General features: G+C 41.1%; 1 protein-coding gene across 1 annotated transcript in view; it reads right to left on the bottom strand.

Annotated features, from left to right (window-relative positions):
• The window catches only part of LOC115907904 (neural-cadherin-like), a 59,454-nt gene that overhangs the window by 3,874 nt on the left and 37,729 nt on the right, over window positions 1–17,851 (bottom strand). Inside the window, exons 19-31 of the mRNA XM_030956128.1 lie at window positions 16,705–16,798; window positions 15,348–15,532; window positions 14,905–15,134; window positions 11,759–12,030; window positions 10,745–10,959; window positions 9,608–9,735; window positions 8,936–9,063; window positions 7,515–7,638; window positions 6,778–6,958; window positions 5,740–5,906; window positions 4,767–5,031; window positions 2,312–2,492; window positions 1,105–1,349 (exon numbers count right to left, since the gene is read on the bottom strand). Of these exons, the coding sequence (XP_030811988.1) occupies window positions 1,105–1,349; window positions 2,312–2,492; window positions 4,767–5,031; window positions 5,740–5,906; window positions 6,778–6,958; window positions 7,515–7,638; window positions 8,936–9,063; window positions 9,608–9,735; window positions 10,745–10,959; window positions 11,759–12,030; window positions 14,905–15,134; window positions 15,348–15,532; window positions 16,705–16,798 (2,415 nt within the window). The remainder of the gene's footprint in view (window positions 1–1,104; window positions 1,350–2,311; window positions 2,493–4,766; window positions 5,032–5,739; window positions 5,907–6,777; window positions 6,959–7,514; window positions 7,639–8,935; window positions 9,064–9,607; window positions 9,736–10,744; window positions 10,960–11,758; window positions 12,031–14,904; window positions 15,135–15,347; window positions 15,533–16,704; window positions 16,799–17,851) is intronic.

A 17,851-nucleotide genomic window follows, 5' to 3' on the forward strand; every position in this document is an offset into this window, starting at 1 on the left:
GGCACATTTTGCCTTAGCATTCATTAATTTAAACATTTTTCATAAATGCTGCAGTGCATTTAAACAGCTGACAACCTTCAACATCAGATACTGAACATTCTGTAAATAGAAACTTGTGTATCACTGTGCTACAAACTCTATAAAAATCAATAAAAGCTCAGAGTAAGACTTCAAAGCATTGAGTACCATAAATTAGCAGTGCAGTGAACTAAGGAAACTAGAATCTCTTATAGAATACCTACATGGCAGCAGTTCTGTGGAGCAGCATCTAAAAGACCTTGGGACTGAAACTGGGGTACACAGAGATCATGCCCTGCACTCCTCTAAGACAAAGATCTACTATCAACCTCAGCTATCTGGGATTCCAAGAGCTGCAATACCACTTAGCTTCCCACGAATTTGCTGCTCATATTTGCATGGCAAACATAGTATCTAGCAGAGTTGGGGAAAACTATGGTATTTCCATACTCTTACTACAACTTCTGAACAAACTACCTCAATGCTAACAGCCAGGAGAAAAATCCTATGTCTTTACTCAGGCAAACTTCCATAACATTTGAATAAACAAGAAAGACTCCAAGATGTAATCCTTCGTCACTAGTAACATCCTTCTGGTTTTCCTCTTTAGATCCCATACCTAAGCCTGAAAATGGCTGAGGAAGACAAAATCAGCTGCTTAGGAGCTGGGACACAACGGGCAAGATGCAAAGTCTGCTCCTGCCTGACCAGTGTATTCCTATCAGACAGGAAGTTTCTCCTAGACTGAAAAATCTGCTTCATACTCAGCAGTATTTTAAACAATGCTTATCTGGTAGCAATTTCCACTCTTGCTGTTCAATTATGCATCTGAACAGTTCCTCAGCAATGACGTGAAAATGTGAAGAAAACAAAACTGCAGAGACCTTCCATAGCTCACAAGTGTTGATTCACTTAGCGATGGATGCACAGAGGGATGAGAAATCAGTGATGGGACCAGGGCACAGGAACGAAGGCAGAGTTGGGTCTCCTGGGGGAGTTTTCGGCAGGAGATGAGGCGATGGCTGCTCAGGACAGGTGGACACGTGCCTCACCACAGGTAATACAAGATGTAGTTGCCGTAGCTACCTAGGAGTGCCAGGAAGCAGACGCAGATGGCGAAGAGGGAGGTGAAGCTGAGGCCAGTGTCCTTGTGGAAGATGGCCAGGGTGATCTCGCAGTGGCGCCCGCTGTAGCCGTCGGGGCAGTGGCACTGGAAGGTGCTGGGGGACAGGGACACGCAGGTGCCATCGTTGCAGGGCCGCTCGGCGCACGCCGTGTACACGCACTGCCGGCCTGAGGCATTCTCCAGGATCATGTGTCCTGCAGGGCAGCTGCACACACCGGGGCAGAATGGCAGAATGGTTATTCTGGGAGGAAACAGCCGTGACAGGCAGCACTGAGGATTTAAAACACACTCTGGTGACAATTTTTGCATAGTTTCCAAAGCAGCTACTGGGAGTAAGTTGTGTGAAATCGTGACAGGTCATAGCTTGTCCTGAGGCAGCCATAGCATGAGCTCCACAACTTCAGACCCTTATGTCTGGGGCTTTCAGAACTCAGGTATTTCCACTGCCTTCTGCAAGATTATCCTTGTGACAACCAGCTGGGTTGGCCTCTGCAGTTCTGGCTAGGCAGGACAAGCTGTGCTATGTTCTTTGAGTTTCCAGAGTTAGAGAACTCCATTTGTGTGGACAGTGGCAGTCAGGAGAGATGTGCAAACATTAAGGTGTGTGTAAGTAAAGTGTTCATTTTATTTACAACCATCACAACCAACAGGAATTAGTGTTGTCCTGACCCCAGCCACAAGCACAGGAATCTGAGCTCAATAGTGTGGTGTTCCTAAAGCAGCTGGAGGAGCCTGGGAGGGAACAGAGGCAACAGCCTGGGGCAGTGCAAGAAATCAGACCCTCACAAGAGAAAGCATTGACACTGCACAGCACAAGCTTCACAGTACAGCCAGGGAGCTGTGCCACTCCAGCTCACACACCCTCCTGCTCTCTTGGTTCCAGGGTTTACAAGCATTCTGGATTTGCTGCTGCTCTTTAAATGTTTATATTAGACAGGCAGCTGAACTTGCTCCACAATCCCTGGAGCCAGGCTGATTACATCAGCTGTGGTGGTGTCTCTAAGGACACAATATCCTGCTCGCTGTGCAGGTGTCCAGCCTTGTGTGCCACTGTGGTTCCAGGGATTTGATGAGATTGCCAGTGCCAGCCTTCAAGCTGCACACTTCAACATCCACCCTTTCCCACCTCATTCTGAACAGTTTTGTTCTTCTATTTCCACCAATTACCTGCATTCATGCATCATCCACAAATCAATACAAATAAATTCTTGGTTGCAAGGGTTATTCCTACAGGCCTCCGAAGAACAGCCTTCTTTGATGCCTTGGGCACTCAGTACTGACACCAGCTCCTTCCCATGAGTGTCCAGAGGAATTCTGTAATTGTTAAATCTGACATCCTTCATACATCCTACAGCAAGGCACAAAGAGACAGTTTTAAAAACCATTCAGTAAGAATCCTTTGAAGCAGCTGTAAGATTTGGCAGTTTATGCCTAACAAAGGACACAGGCTATCCAAGTTTAAATCCAGGACTGAATTCACTTAAACTCTCATAGCATTGTCTTTCATTTTTGGACTGAATTTGCTGAAGTTTTGGATCAAGATTCCCAGTGTTTTCCATGAGAATCAAGCGCTGCTGCAGGTCTGTGTTGGTTTTGGCTGGGACAGACTTAATTCTCTTTGCAGAGGCTGGTGTGGGGCTGTGTTTGGGTCTGTGCTGAGCACAGGGTTGATAACATGGAGCTGTTTCTGTCATTGCTGAGCAGGGCTCACACAGAGCCCTGGCCTTTCCTGCTTTTTGTGGGGCCATGCTGGGGAGGGGGCTGGGGCTGCCTGCGAGGCTTGGAAGGGACACAGCCAGAACAGGGGACCCCAGGTGACCCAAGGGATGCTCCAGACCATGTGGGATCATGCTCAGGATGTGCAGTGAGGGGAAGAAGGAGGAAGGGGAGATGTTTGGAGAGAAGGAGTTTGTCATCCCAGGTACCCTTTCCATGGGATGTGGCCCTGCTCTCCTGAGGGAAGCAGGGAATTCATCCCATGCCTTGCTGTGCTTGTGTGCATGGCTTTTGCTTTACTATTAAACTGTCTTTATCTGAACCCAGGGCTTTTCCAGCTTTTACCGTCAGGACTCCCTCCCTGATCCCACTGGCAGGGAGTGAGTGAGAGGCTTTGAGGGGCTGGAGGTGGATGGGGTTAAACCATGTGAGGGCCTCTATTCCCCCTAAGGTAGTCAGTGGAATATGTACCCCTCCACTGTGATTTCCATAGAAAAGTCCAAATATTGTGGAGAATATGATACATGTGGATAACCTGTTCTATTCTTTGATGGACCAGTAAAAATCGTGTTTGGCTGTTTTTAAATTCTAGCTTATGGTTTACCTTTATAGTATGAAGAGCAAACCACAAATAATGAAGAGAGAGTCTTCAATCAGGGATAGAAAATTTGTACTGAAGATGTGTGACATTCACTTTGTATGCATGAGATGTCTCAGCATAAAAACATACACTTTGATTAATTAAGTACATTTTATGACTTTGAAGTCCTTAAAGTTTCAGCTACTTAACAGCAACATTAATAATCCTAATTAAAATTATCTTCCTGCAACCATTTGACTTCTTTATTTACTTAAAAAACAAACACTATTACTCCCATAAATAAAAAATTCAAAATATGCTCCCTAATTCATATCATAAACTTTATTTATTGGAATACTTCTAGTAAAGCAATAGAAAACAATCTTTTTCTAAATAATTTGTGATACATTTAAGTTGTAAATTATTACTCTATTTAATTTCTCTCCAGGCACTTTTTTATTACTCATTGAAGTACTTTTGTGTGGTGAAAAGATGACCAGCTTGCTTTGAATGGATGTACTAGGACCTGGTTAAAGAGGTGAAGGGCATGGGAGAGAGGTGACCTATAGACACCAGGCAGGTTTAACCAGCAGTGTTGTGGGTTCCTTGGCAATAAAACTGATTTGCTTTACTTACACTGTGGGTTTAGGCAAAGGCCAAACTTCCAGCTGAGCTCAGAGCAAAGAGCTGCCATGGATATCCCAAACTTCCTGTTCTTTATATTTCTCCTTTGTGGAACTACTCAATTTCCAGGCTGGAAACTGATTTGCTTTTAACACACACTGTGACCTTATCCACTCAGTTGCTAAAACTTCAGATTTTTAGCTCTAATTCAATAAACCATTTCTAATTTTAGTTAATGCTTTGACAGAGTGTGAAATCCAGTAATATTGAGGTAATAAACCAGGGTTTGGTGGGTGTTATGCAATGCACATATAAAATGGAAAAAATCCTTCTGGAATAGGAACAGATATGTTTGGGAGGGAAGGAGAACTGGCAAATGGACTGGACAGAACCATGCACTGAACCAGCTCTGCCTATCCAAGGCAGGGAGCCATGGATAGTCTGTCTGGGAGAAGCTTCTGGATCTCTAGGTACCATCTGCAGCCAAGGCAAGAGGTGACCATCACTGTTTCAGGTCCAGTAGGCATGTGTATTTGCAGGCAATTCCCTGCTGTAGCTTCTGGTCAGAACAGCATATCCATCCCTGGTGCTAGTGTCATGCAGGAAATCTGTGTACTTTGGACTCTACATAACAAGAAGTTTTCCTGCACTTTTTTTTTTTAACAGGTCCATATTATGAACAGTGAGATAGAGAATTCCTACCTTGAAAACTCCTGTTTTGACTGAATGGGTAGGTGTTTCCAAGGACCAAGCTGCTGGGGTCAATGACAATCTCTTTGTATATTCCTGCTGCTTTAGTAATCTCTCTCTTGCCACCTCCTTCATAAAGGCGAAGAGTAAATTCATTTTCATTTCTCTCCAGTGTGATGTGATGCCATTCACCATTATCAATGTGGTAGGAGGGAAGGCTTACAGAATAGTTTCCATCACCCAGATTGTATGAGACCACTAAGAGTCCCTGAACAACCTTGTGGATAATTAACAAATAGCAAAAAAGAAGAGAAGTCATTGCCAGGCATTTTGTATTGACCTGTAACTTCAATCTTAAAGTATTTGTTTAAATTTAGGGTATGTTTACACTGCACATTTAGGTGTAATATAAAAATACTGCAAGTACTACTGAATTAGGCAACCTAAATGTGGTAGCAATATACTCACAGTAGTATCTAAAATTACTTAGGAGTAATTTTACCCTGATCTCTCTTGCACAAATTATGGGGTTTTTCTAGTTGTTGAGAGTCTGGTGTATCACAGCTACAGTGACAGCTCAAACCAACATGGCTGAAGAGGTGACTTGTTTAGTGGTGTGTATAAAATGAGAAGGCTGTCACTCTGAGAGCCTGACATCATTAACACTGCAACAGGCACCTTGCTTGGCAGAGTCTGAGCTACACAGAATTGACCACATGATTCAAAAGGACACCAGGTACACACCCTATTTATCCTATTCTGTATAGAACCTGTATCAATGTGGGCATCAAAGCCCAATGGGATACCACAGCTGTGTGGTCAGTATCTCGAGTAAAGGATCAGATGTGTCTATCCATAAAACCAATCCCAGACTCCTGGTGCTCAGCATAAGACTTTTGTCCTGTTTCCACCTGTTAAGCGAGTGTTTCTCTGAGCTGTGTGTGGCTCTGGTGTCACTGTCACTGTGTGTGGGTGGTGGCCTCACCTGCAGGGTGATGTGCTCGTCCCTGGCCCGGGACAGCACGGTGGCGATGACGCCGTCGCGCTGCCGCGTGCGCACCAGGGCCTGCAGCAGCGTCCTGCGCGCAGACACACTGACAGGCAGCTGGTAGCGGATGTGGCTGCCCGCCTCAAACCTGTACTCCCGGGCCACTGCAAGGGAGAGAAACCTTTAAACCATCTCCTGAGGAGAGGGAAACCTTACTATTGCCCTTTAATGTCATAATAAGAGTCAAAAGAAAAAGGAAAAAATTGTGATGCACAGCGTGGATCTGTGAGACAATTTGTCCTTTGGGACATACTCCTGTATTTATTTCCACAGCTTCTCCAGTCACTCCCATGCTTCATTTTCCTCTGTAAAGAGGTGTTCTCCCACCCAATCTGATCCTGCTAATGGCTCCTCCTTACAATGCTCAGATGGGGTGACAGCAGGGAAGCAGCACCTCTGACCAAGAGAAGAGTCTGCAGACAAGTACCACAATCAAATTTCATAACCTGCTATTTTATAATTGTCTTTCTGCTGCAAACTTTGGCTCTATGAGAGCTAAAAATCCTACTATTCCCAAAGCATAGATCCTTAAGCCAGCAGAGTCTCTTCCTGACACCAAAGGAGCAGCGATTTCTAATTCCAGTTGCATGGTTCTTATTCTTCACAGAAAGTGGTACTGGCACACTCATATTTTTTAGGTTATTAGATATTTTTGAAAGTGTAAACAGATGCAAATCAAACAACTGTAACAAAATAAAATACTTTTTTCACAATTTTTTTGTCATGCAGCCATGTCATTATACAGTCATTGCATAAACACCCTCAGGTTTAAAGAAATTATCCTGTACTGAAAAAGCAATTTCTCAAAGGGAATTAGAAAAGAAATTGTTAACAATCACAGGCAACTATATTGCAACATGGCTTTACATAATGTAATGTAAAACCACCTCAACAATCATTACTGCTAATATTTGAAGTTTCCTGTACTGTAAAATTTAGCAGCCTACACTAAAGAAACAGAAAAGCAGGGTTCACCTTTATCACACCGATAGCCGTGGTAGCCTGGCAAACAGTGACATGCAAACGAGCCCCAGTCCCCAAGGCACCTCCCATGGGCACCACAGGAGGAAGATCCCATGGTCTCACAGCTCCCATCTGTCAGGGTGCAGCCAGGGAAGCTGTTCAGGGACTCTGCAGGAGACTGAAGGTCATATACCTTCAAGAGACAATTCATGACACAAAAATAGTATCTGAGAAACATATTTCATTTTTAAGCAGAAATAGCTGCACCACTTCACTGTGTGCTCCTCATCGGCATTGCTTCAGTTACTAAGCTTGCTTTTTGACATTCAGACTTCAGCTGATTTTATCAGGAGCATATTTTGCCTTTGAATAAACTCAACCGACTACGAAAACAAAAAACCCCTAATACTTCTGAACAAAGCAGACAGCTGGCATAAATACACCATTATACAATTGCTATTCAGAAGTTCCCCGAATGCACAAAGAAGCTTGGAAAACAGCTGCATGAAACAGGGGATAAACAAACACATAGTTCCTGCCTCATTAATACATCTCCTTCTATTGAGAAATAACTTTTCAAGGTACTTATTCTAATTATCACAGAAAAACATTTTCTTGTATTATACACTGATGCATGTGGGCATTGAATACATTGATGGAAGCAGAAGTTTCATGTGTAATATGCATCTCCCAAAAGTTGAATAAAGAAGTTTTCTTCTCTGCTAAAGCAAACATTACTCTGCTCTTACCTGAGTATCCAAGATGAAATTGCGCAAGCAACCAGAAAAATGTTTGTGTAGCAGTTGTGGGTAGGAATATGGTATGGACTCTTTCACACCACCCAGCTGGAGAACATGGTTCACATTCAAATACCTTTAAAAATCATATCAATAATAAAAATAGATGTGCATCTACCTTCAAACATAGACAGATAAATAAATAACTACACGGCTTTTCCAAATAGCAAAGGCTTTATAACATAACAGTAGAATGCAACTACTTTATCTTCTCTTTCTGAAATAAAGCCCTTTAAAATAAAGGGTATTTTTAAACATGACAGTGAAATCCGCTGGAAGTTTAACTGTGGGACACTATTACATTTTGAGCATGTTTGCATTCAAGTCAGAAACAGCTGTGATATTCTAGACACTATATTCTCCTTCAAGTGCTCTGTGTGTACACTGACATCCTATGCTCTAGAAATACTACAACAAAGGCTGTTCTGTATATGACAAAACTCAGAAATCTAAAAGTTGGGTCCATGTGGTCTAAAAGGCATGGTAAACATGTCCAAGCTCTGCACTGTCTCCCAATCATCTCTTCAAGCCAAAGAACTCCATGCATTTTAGTTCTCATACTTTCTTTTTCCCAGAGTTATCAAGTAATTTCTTTTGTTTTCATTTATCCTTATACTTTTCCCTTTCTTTGTGCTCCTTTCATGACCAGGAGAGCTCCATGCAGCTGTGGACAAGGCTTAATCTCAATGCTCATCAGAATGCTTGCTTGGACTAACTATTCCACAGCTGAAGTATCTTTGTTAGTACAAAGGTTTCCCTAAAATATAACCTGAATATTCCTCACTGTAACTTTAGGCCCTGTACAGAAGAGATTGTCTAAATCCTCTTTGTACCATTCTTTTGTACACACTGAGACATATCATATCTCTTCTTAGTTCTCCCTTCTTTCTGTTAACTGACCTCAATTCCTTCATTCTTGATTCTTACTCTCAGGGTGAGCTGATCAGTCATTGCTCTTCTCTGGACTATACCCAGCTGCTCCTTGTCCACCCTGCACTGCAGAGCGCCAACTGCACCCAGGACTCTGATGTCAACTGGTCTAAATTTGTGAGGTTTTAAAGAGCAGGCTCACAGTGACTTGATAAACAGACACAAATCCTGTAGGTGGAGGGTGGTACACAGGACCCACAAAAGCTCCAGTAATAGCCACAGAGTTTTGGGGCTATCAATTAGTACTGCAACACTACTCAGTGGAAGACTGGTGCCTTAAAATTTGTTTAGTTCTTTGAGGTCCAGGCTTGGTCTAGAAGGCCTGAGAAAAGAGGAAATGCTTTTTGTGTTCCTAGCCATCAATAACTCGGTTTCAGGCTAAGAGGTCAAATGTTCACAGGCGTTAGAATCAAGTGCCTGTCAGGGAACCTCCAGGAATGTACCTTGCTCTCCGTGGAACAGAGCCCAGGACTTCACAGTCCGTGCGATCTTCGGTGGAGAGCCAGCGGTCAACGCCTTCGATCTCGGAGGGCACGGCGGCGCTGCACCGATCCAGAGTGAACCTGACAGCCTGCACACAACACACCCTGAGCTGGCTCTGCTGCACAGCCACACCTGCTGCACCCGGCCTCAGCTTCTACTTCCTGCACACTGTCATCCAAAAAGGGCCGGGGTGTTCCCTGTTCTGTTCATCTTGCAATAGCCAGTAGAGCCAAAATGGAACCATTAAGCAAAGTAGGAACTTCTCAACTTTATTTGTCCTTCTGAGTATTTTAATCCACTTACACAAGACCTGTAACTGCATTTGCAAGTAAATAAATATCTGCTTTTTGTTCAAAAGTAATAGATTCCAGTGGCCACATTCTACATGTCCTGCAGCAGAGCTTAGAAAAGGTAAAGATAACAGAATATGGATTATAACATCAGTGGATGTGGAACAATGAGGTTGTTCCAAAATTTCTATTACTCATCAAACCTACATGAGCAGTTAGGACAATACCTATTGTCTGTTCTTTATTGAAAGGCTGTTCTTTCTACCCTCCTATATCTGCACAGGGAAATATTTTTAGAAATATTAATATCCTGATGTGAAAAAAAAAATTCCAATAGCTGACCTGACCATTGGTTCTGACTTCCAGTCGATGCCACTTCTTGTCTGCTACATTCAGATGACTTGGAAACTGCAGCACCACAGAACCTGAGCCATGGCTCATCTTCAGCACAGGAACACCACTAGAGAGTTCTAATACAACATGAACAAGAAATTAAATTCAGCTACAAAATGTCACTTTTGGTATCTCAGCAGTTAGTGACTGTACTGATTTAATGGTTATTGCCAGTCACATATAGGGGGGTCACTACAGAAATAACTAGAATTATACCCTATGTCTTCTATTAAGCAGAAGTACTCCTTCAGTATATCATTTACTTATACACTTTAGATTATTATACCACTTCTCTGTCAAAACACCGAAACTAATTCCTGAGAAGCAATCTGCAATTTTATAATGCTCTAAAACAATTAATATATGCAGGTTTCTTCTTTCCCATCTTCTACTCAAATTTACAAGTAACTGCAAAGCAAGGCAAAAAAAAAAAAGAGGTAAATTATTAACTACTCAACTACGTTACCTTTCAATTAATCAGGAGAATATAAAATGCCAACCATACTGTTGATCTTGTGTGTTAATTCACAAAAAATAACCAGCAGTAACCTTTTAAATATGTGTCAACATAAAGCATTGAGTTCTACTTGTAGATTAATCTTCCCACAATGGCAGGTGAGGCTGGATTAATCCATCACATCATTGCCATTTTTAAAAAAATCTGCCAAATTGCCCCAAGACCAAAGGGCGTTTAAGTGGATTTCTTTTCTCACCAAACTAGAAAAGAATGACATTCAACTAAGACTGCACTACTCATGTAATACCTATCTTCAAAGCACCTAAATTCCTTTATAGCACTACAGTTTTTCTAGGCAGGTTATTTATTTTTAATATATATCAATCTGTTTTGCTTTCCTCTTCATTTCTACAACTCTGTGATGAGCCCAAAGCCAGGGGAGCAGGCTATGAAAATAGACATCAAAGGAGAAAGACTTGTTAGGAAATGCTTCAAAAATATTTTTACACCACAAAATAAATTACCTCATTAAGTGGAAAGACAGAATCCATAGTCTAATTGTTACACTGGTCACAAACAATCCATTCCCAAAAGACATTTAATTTTCCCACACCCTTTTGCAGAAGTACCTATTGCAATGAAGTTTTCTGTGCTCCCAGGTTCTGGATTTGATAAAGGGCCACTATATAGTAAAAGTCCATCTGGAACCACAGTAATAAACTCTAGGGAGAGTGAGCTTTCAAAACAAGGTCTGATGGGATGAAACCATGCATAACCATTTCCATGGAAACTGTGCTTCGTCTGCTGGCAGTCTGGTCCATGAAAGGAAGCAGGACAAAGACATCTGAAAGACCATAAACAAAAGAAATAGTCAAAATTCCCCCATGTTCAGCTTTTTTTTTGTTTTACATGCAGCAAATGCAGAACTTAAATCACAGTTAAAAAATCAGCAAAACAAAGATTTTAGCAGAATCTTAGGTTTGTTTGGCAATTATTAAAATGCTCTAAGAATACAAAGTATTTTTGTTCTTTATACTAACTGCCTCCAAAAAAAGTATTTTTGAGGCCAAGATTTTGAGAACAACAAACTTTTTTTCCTAAATAACACAGAACATCAAACATCAATTTACTACAGAGTAAACTTGGGGAGGTTAATTCCTAGCTGGAATTCATTTCACTAAGGGAATACTGCTGCATGCCAGGTGATGCTATAATAAAGCGTGTTTACAATCTAATGCTTTTTAGGCTCCTTAGTATCCATTGTTTGAACTATATTTCACTCCTACATCCCTGCTGTTGCCATTGATACTCACTTTTATTATTACTCTGCTGGAAAAGAGAAAAAAACAGGGCAGACATGCCTTCATCCTGAATTAGGTGCTCTTAACAAATGACAAGTGTTAATTTTGTGTTCCCCAGAGTTTTCTTTGTTCCTCACGTACTTTTTGGGACCACAGCCCCATCGGGGCCATCAGGAAGCCCCTGTTGTGGTTAGGTTTACACCCCAATGCACATGTGGGGTTTTTCTGATTTTCCTCCAGTCAGAAGTACATTTATGGTTATTTCAGACAGGTACCTCATAAGCACCACTCAACACCTTAAAAACAGAGAGCAGAAATAAAGTGCAGAGCAGGTTTGCTCACCTGTAGCCGTTCAGAGTGTCGACACAAAGGCCCCCGTTGAGGCAGGGGCTGCGGGGGTACGAGGAGCAGGGCTGGTGCAGGCGCTCGCGGGCGGAGCAGGCGCACAGCCCGTGGCTGGAGGTGCTCAGGGACACAAAGGACACGCTCCCCGTGTCCATCACTGTGGGGGTGTCACTCACACTCAGGTGGTTTGTACAGCCCTCACTGCAGTTGGCACTCCCGCACTCATCAACATCGATCTGGGAAATGTTCAGTTGCAGAGCTGACTGCATCTAAGAGAAAAGACAGCACCTCTGTTATCCTAATGAAGGCTTTTACCTCAATTCTGAAAAATCGAAGCCACCAGAGACTTAATGCAGTGTTTAGTTTCTTGAGCATTACTTAGTAACATCCCTGATTATATAGACAAGAAAAATAATTTGAAAAATTCAGGAAACATTTCATTAAAAAATTACAGCAGCAGCATTTCCTAAAAACTTGATCACTGACATGATTGAGTGTGAACATGTACTGGTCTAATAACATTATTTCCAAGACCATTATTAGACATTATTAGACCATCTGTACTGGTCTAATAACATTATTTCCAAAGCTCTGAGAGCAGTGACATTCCTCAGAGCTGCAGCATCTGCATCACACCTCTCTGCACTTCAACAGCAACAGAAGTGTTTCAGCTCAAGCCAGGATAAATCCTTCCTCAGCAGTAACACCCAGATATTATTCCTTACATTCTCTCACACAAAAGGATACAGACACAGCAAAATGCAGAGCTGAGCTGCTTTCAATAATCATGTCCACAGACAGTGACCTGACAAGACAACTTTGTAGCAACTTGGATTTAGTCTAATGATTTGTGCCTCATAAATTTACATTTCATGTCAAGCTGTCTGCAACAAAACACAGTTCAGCATACTGGATACTGTATTCTATGCTACATTCATCTTTGCTAGTTCACTGTTTTTATTGTTAATTTGGCTTGCACCTGAAAGCCCAAATACCAAATAAAAAGAGTCTCAGTGTAACCACAGGTCTGGTAATGTAGGAATAGTGACTCTAAGAGCAAAACTTCCATTCCAAATGGAGCAAGGAAGTACTGGCAGAGACGGAGGGAAGGGAGCTGCTCACAGTATGAGGCAAGAACAGAGCTGCCATCAGTCCTGGCTTTTTGTCCTTCAGCCTGCACCCCTAAATTATCAGTTTTTTCCTTCCACTTATTTGGGAATTTTGCACAGGTGTCTGTTATAAAGCTTCAGAATTTCATCTGTATTTGATGACTTAAATACACTGAAATGTGTCCCCAAAACCTGAGTTTGGCTTAGTGAGGCAAAAGACCTCACTACTCTCACAGTGGTACACAAATGAACAAGGTATAAAAATGTAAAACTAAGAACACTAGAGCTTTATGCATTTAATATGGAGGGGTTTTTTCCCAAAGAGCAAAACATATGACAAATATCTTAAAAATAAACTTTGAAAAGATCAAAACAAATACATAAATACTCAAGTGCTTCTATTTTTTTCTCATTTGTGTAGTCATCTCAGTTCTCCACTGTAAGAACTTTGATCTTTATAGTGCTTTGTCTCTATATTCTCAAATATCATAACATGTATTGATGTCCTGCCCCCAAAGGCACAGAGTATATTTTGTAATGACATGATGCATCCTGTCAATACAGGTCTGTGTCTGCTGCCCATGTTTGCCACTATCACTGGAGAGTCTGTAATGCACATTTAGACATCCATGTAACACTGCTATTGAAAAAACGTATAAAAACAACCTTGGCTCCTTTAAAGTATTAGGATGGATTATTTTTTTGCTAAATAAAAATTGCTGTTGTAAAACTATATCCCCAGGAGGTAATGCAAACATATTATTTATGTAGAAATTCAATGAATAGTTCCAGTGCTAATTACATATTTTCTATATTTATAGTTATACACATAGAAAAACTACTGGAGGAATTCTCCAGCTATGATTGGTTTTCTGTAAACTATTGGTGATTACTCACTAGAACCATTCATTAAATATTGAAAGGTGGTATATAATTAACAAAAACGTATTTTTTCATTAAAATACGTGAAGCAATCCCCTTGTTGCCACTGATGAATTCAGGTGTCATGTATTATGGCAGAGAATATTTGAAATCTATAGGATTTTCTATCTTATTGTAGTAGTAATTCAATAAATATGCAAAAGAATCTGTCATTACCCTTCCTAAATACTCTCTGTCTCTGGCATTCTTTATTTGGTCACTCTGAAGACTCTCATAATCCACAGAGCCATTCAAGATACACCAAGAAGGAGGCAGGTAGTAAGGTAAGACAGCCCTGTTTGGTTCCCAGACTAGGGCACACCCCACCATACTCACACAAATGGAAAGTGCTGTTTTCTCTTTGGAAAAATCATCCATATGATGTACCATATATTAAACCCAAATATGGCCAGGGCAAGTGAAAAGCTTTGCCTTTGTGCAGGGCTACAGAAAAATCCAGCTGTGGCCAAGACAGACTGTGTCTGTAACTGAGTCAGAGAGCAGGACAGTTAGGGAACACCAAGAAGAGGAAGAAAACATCTTCCATCCAAAAATATTTTCCTTGACAACTGTGAAAGAAGTTGGGGGACAGCGTCATTTTGTATTTGAAGCTGTCCTTTGGTGAGATAAATGCAATCACAGGATTGGTTGTCTCCATCTCACTTACCTGTTGCAACTGTTGCCTAAGACACGCATTCCTTCCAGCAGGACTTTTCCTCTGAAGTGTCACCTATTTGCACTGCAGAATTTCTGTTAGGGGGAGATCAAGCCTCCACTCTTAAGTGTCTAAACAGAAGGTGATGTGGGGATTTCGGGATGACACAATGAAACACTGACTGGAGAAACACAGTATCTGCCCCATGGCACCACTGCAGATCCATTTTTCTGCAGCTCTCCAGTGACTATTCATTGAACCAGAAGTTAGTACAACCACACCATACCAGTACGTATGGCACAAAAAAGAAGGGAGAAAGCTTGAACTAAACACTTGTTTTTGTCCTGAGTGAAGCAATAAAACCCTTATCTGTAGATGCAGTGTAGTTTTCCACTGAGGTTTGGGATGTAAACCCTGCAAACTCAGTGTTTGGCTGAGTTCCACAGGTGAGAACCAACCTCAGTTTTGAATGCTGCCATCTCCGCATGCAATTTCTCAGGTCTGTAATAGGCTGAGCCAGCACGGACTGCAAACCTCACATCTGTCTGTTTTCCATCCCTGCCCGTCACACTGAAGACAATCACATCACTCAGCTTTGCAGGTAACAGCTTTGCAAGGAACTCCTTGAACTCGCCATGTCTTGTTTTGCCATGTTCTTCTCTCCTTATGAACTCCTCTGCTGTGACACCTGGTCAGGGGATTCAAAAATAGATAAACCTGAACACTAGGGAGCTCACGGGTTAATGTCTCAATTTATTTCTTATTTAACAATGTGGAAACATACCACAAAGTAGCCTACAGTGATAAGCAAATCAAGTATTGATGTAATAATACCTACACCCTGTAAACATTCAGTTAGAGAAGCAGCTGATCTAAACCCTCACCAGCAAATAAAACCAACCTGAGAAACGCACAGTGGCTGAGTTTTGTATGGCTTCATTTTCCAGGTCTCTGACATGGATTTGTACTGTAGATATAACATCAGGACAAACTCCATCAGAAACTCTAACTCTTAAGTTGTATATTCCCTGAGGAGTGTTATCCACCATCAGCAAAGACCCAGTCCTCTGATTTAATCTGAAAGATCTAGACAGAAACCTTCAATTAGGAAATCTTAACAAATCGAAGTTGAGGATTCACTTTATTCATTAACATCATTCAGAAGGCCTTAAATGTTACTGTGAAGGATATAGGGCCAAAACTTATGGGAATTAGCCAACAACCTCAGAAAGGCACCTCAGCCACCTTAACTGAGAAATGACAATCTGCAGATCTTATAAAGAGATGTTCCTGCCACTCAGCCTCTCCCAGATTTGAACAAATGCAATGTGCAGTTGAACCAGGTGGTTCAGCACAGTCATCATGGGCAAGCCTCTGAGGTCAGTAATAGGGAATGACAAACCCACACTGATCATTCCAGGTTCTCACATCTCTATCTGGAACAGGGTAAGTCTGTATAAAATCTCTCACAGCATCTTCATTGGATACCTCAAAGGGCCAGTAATCAGCAATTATGGAAATATTCCATGACCATTATTATGGAACAGTGACCTCTTAGCACGGAAACAGGCCCAGGGGCTGCTGATGGACAGAAAGTCTTTAATTCTGGGCTACATAAAGCTTTAAACTTTTAGTCATAGCACAGACTAAAACTCACTTTCACATCCACTTTTTCCCTTTCAGACAGCATACAATTATGCCATAAACCAGTTCACTTTATGATATGAACACATAATATCTAAGTGGGAATTAAGGGTCCAATTCAACATTTCAATCAACAGAAAAAAAAAAAACTCCACTAATCTGAGTCATGGTTTTCACATGCAATTGTAAATTTAGCCATCAAAGGACAGCACCAAATTCCCTTCCACTTTTGATGAAATTACTCCATTCTTTGCTTTTAAATTCAGGATTTGTATTCCAACAACCCTAACATCTGAAAGCAAATGTTAGGACTCTGTCTATTTTTAAATTGGAGCTTACAGAATGTGCATTTTAAAGTAAATTAACTGTGACATCTGACTAAAAATCAACATCATGGTGTGATCCTGCATTGTCTTGGAAAAAATATTTAATGCAAAAATTTCTTAATACCTAGTAACTCAAGTGAAAAAGAAAAAGAGCATTTGAAAGGTACATCCCTTAATACACTCAATAACCCTGGCTTTATGCACATCCTGAACACAGAGAAATACATGGTGAGAAAATAATTACAGAAGCATAAATATTACTCATTTTGACAGAAATACAATCCTCACTTGAGCAGTTTTCCTTCAGAGGAAAATGTTTTATTGTCCCAGTCATCCTGATCTGGTGCAAACACTTCCCCAAGCACTGTTGTTGACCATTTTCCTGTTGAGATAAATTATAATAAATCTGCATTTAATTTTTGCTTTTCAGTGCACTTTATATTCTGTGACATTCATTACTGCATTTATTATTTTCAGACTCCTGCTCGATTTAGTGATGGTTATAATCCAAGATTCTTAAAACAATGCATAGCCTGTCATATGATTTCTGCCATTTCTGGCAATGTGAGCACACTGGAGATGCCACATGAAAGAAGAAAAGCTGGAAACAGCATAAAACAGCACTAGAATCATACATAAATACAACTCTCTAAAAAACTCTCAGAAAAGAAAAATTAAAAATCACCACATCAGGAGTTAATTCCAAATGTTTCATTGCTACTCTATTATTTTGAAGAGCACACAAGTGGAATCCAGCAAAAGAGGGAGAGCATTTTATGGGGTAGAGCTGGGACAGAAGGACACGATTGGGTAAAGGAAAAGGGCAGGAAGACACCAAGCTGGGCTGGGTCTTGGTGATTTTTCCAGGCCCTTGGAGGCTGGCACAGAAGTGGAATTTACAATTATGTTTTCTAAAACAGCAAGAGGAACAAATCCAGGGAAAGAGACTTTTGAAATCCGCAGTCCAGGTTCAGCAACATGGGAGATGTTTAAGTTTAAAATGTGGAGCCTAGCCAACCTGGATGCTTCATTCTCTCATTTCTACAATATGATCTGGTCACATCTTTTTTTGTAATTTAGGCATTCTAAACTCAGAAAATGTAACTGCAAAATACCTTCTGTAGGTGAACACTCATTAATGGTAAATAGATTTTATGGGTTTATAAAAATACTGCTTTTACTGCAAGTTCAATAAATACCTGTTTGCAGCTAACAGTTCTTCAGCAGATGATCTTTCACACACTAAGGTCTGAGTTTAACAAATATATTTCACATATTCCACTTTACTTAGTTGTTAACAGAACAGGAGCTGCGGTTTTAAAGTACGTAAACCATTAAAGAGACAGATTAACAGACTGCAAGAAAAAAATTAAGTGTAAAACTCTGCTATTTCATTGATCTGATCTAGTATCCAGAATCTGATCTCACATCCAGC

The sequence above is a fragment of the Camarhynchus parvulus genome, chromosome 11 (assembly GCF_901933205.1).
Source record: "Camarhynchus parvulus chromosome 11, STF_HiC, whole genome shotgun sequence".
NCBI lineage: Eukaryota > Metazoa > Chordata > Aves > Passeriformes > Thraupidae > Camarhynchus > Camarhynchus parvulus.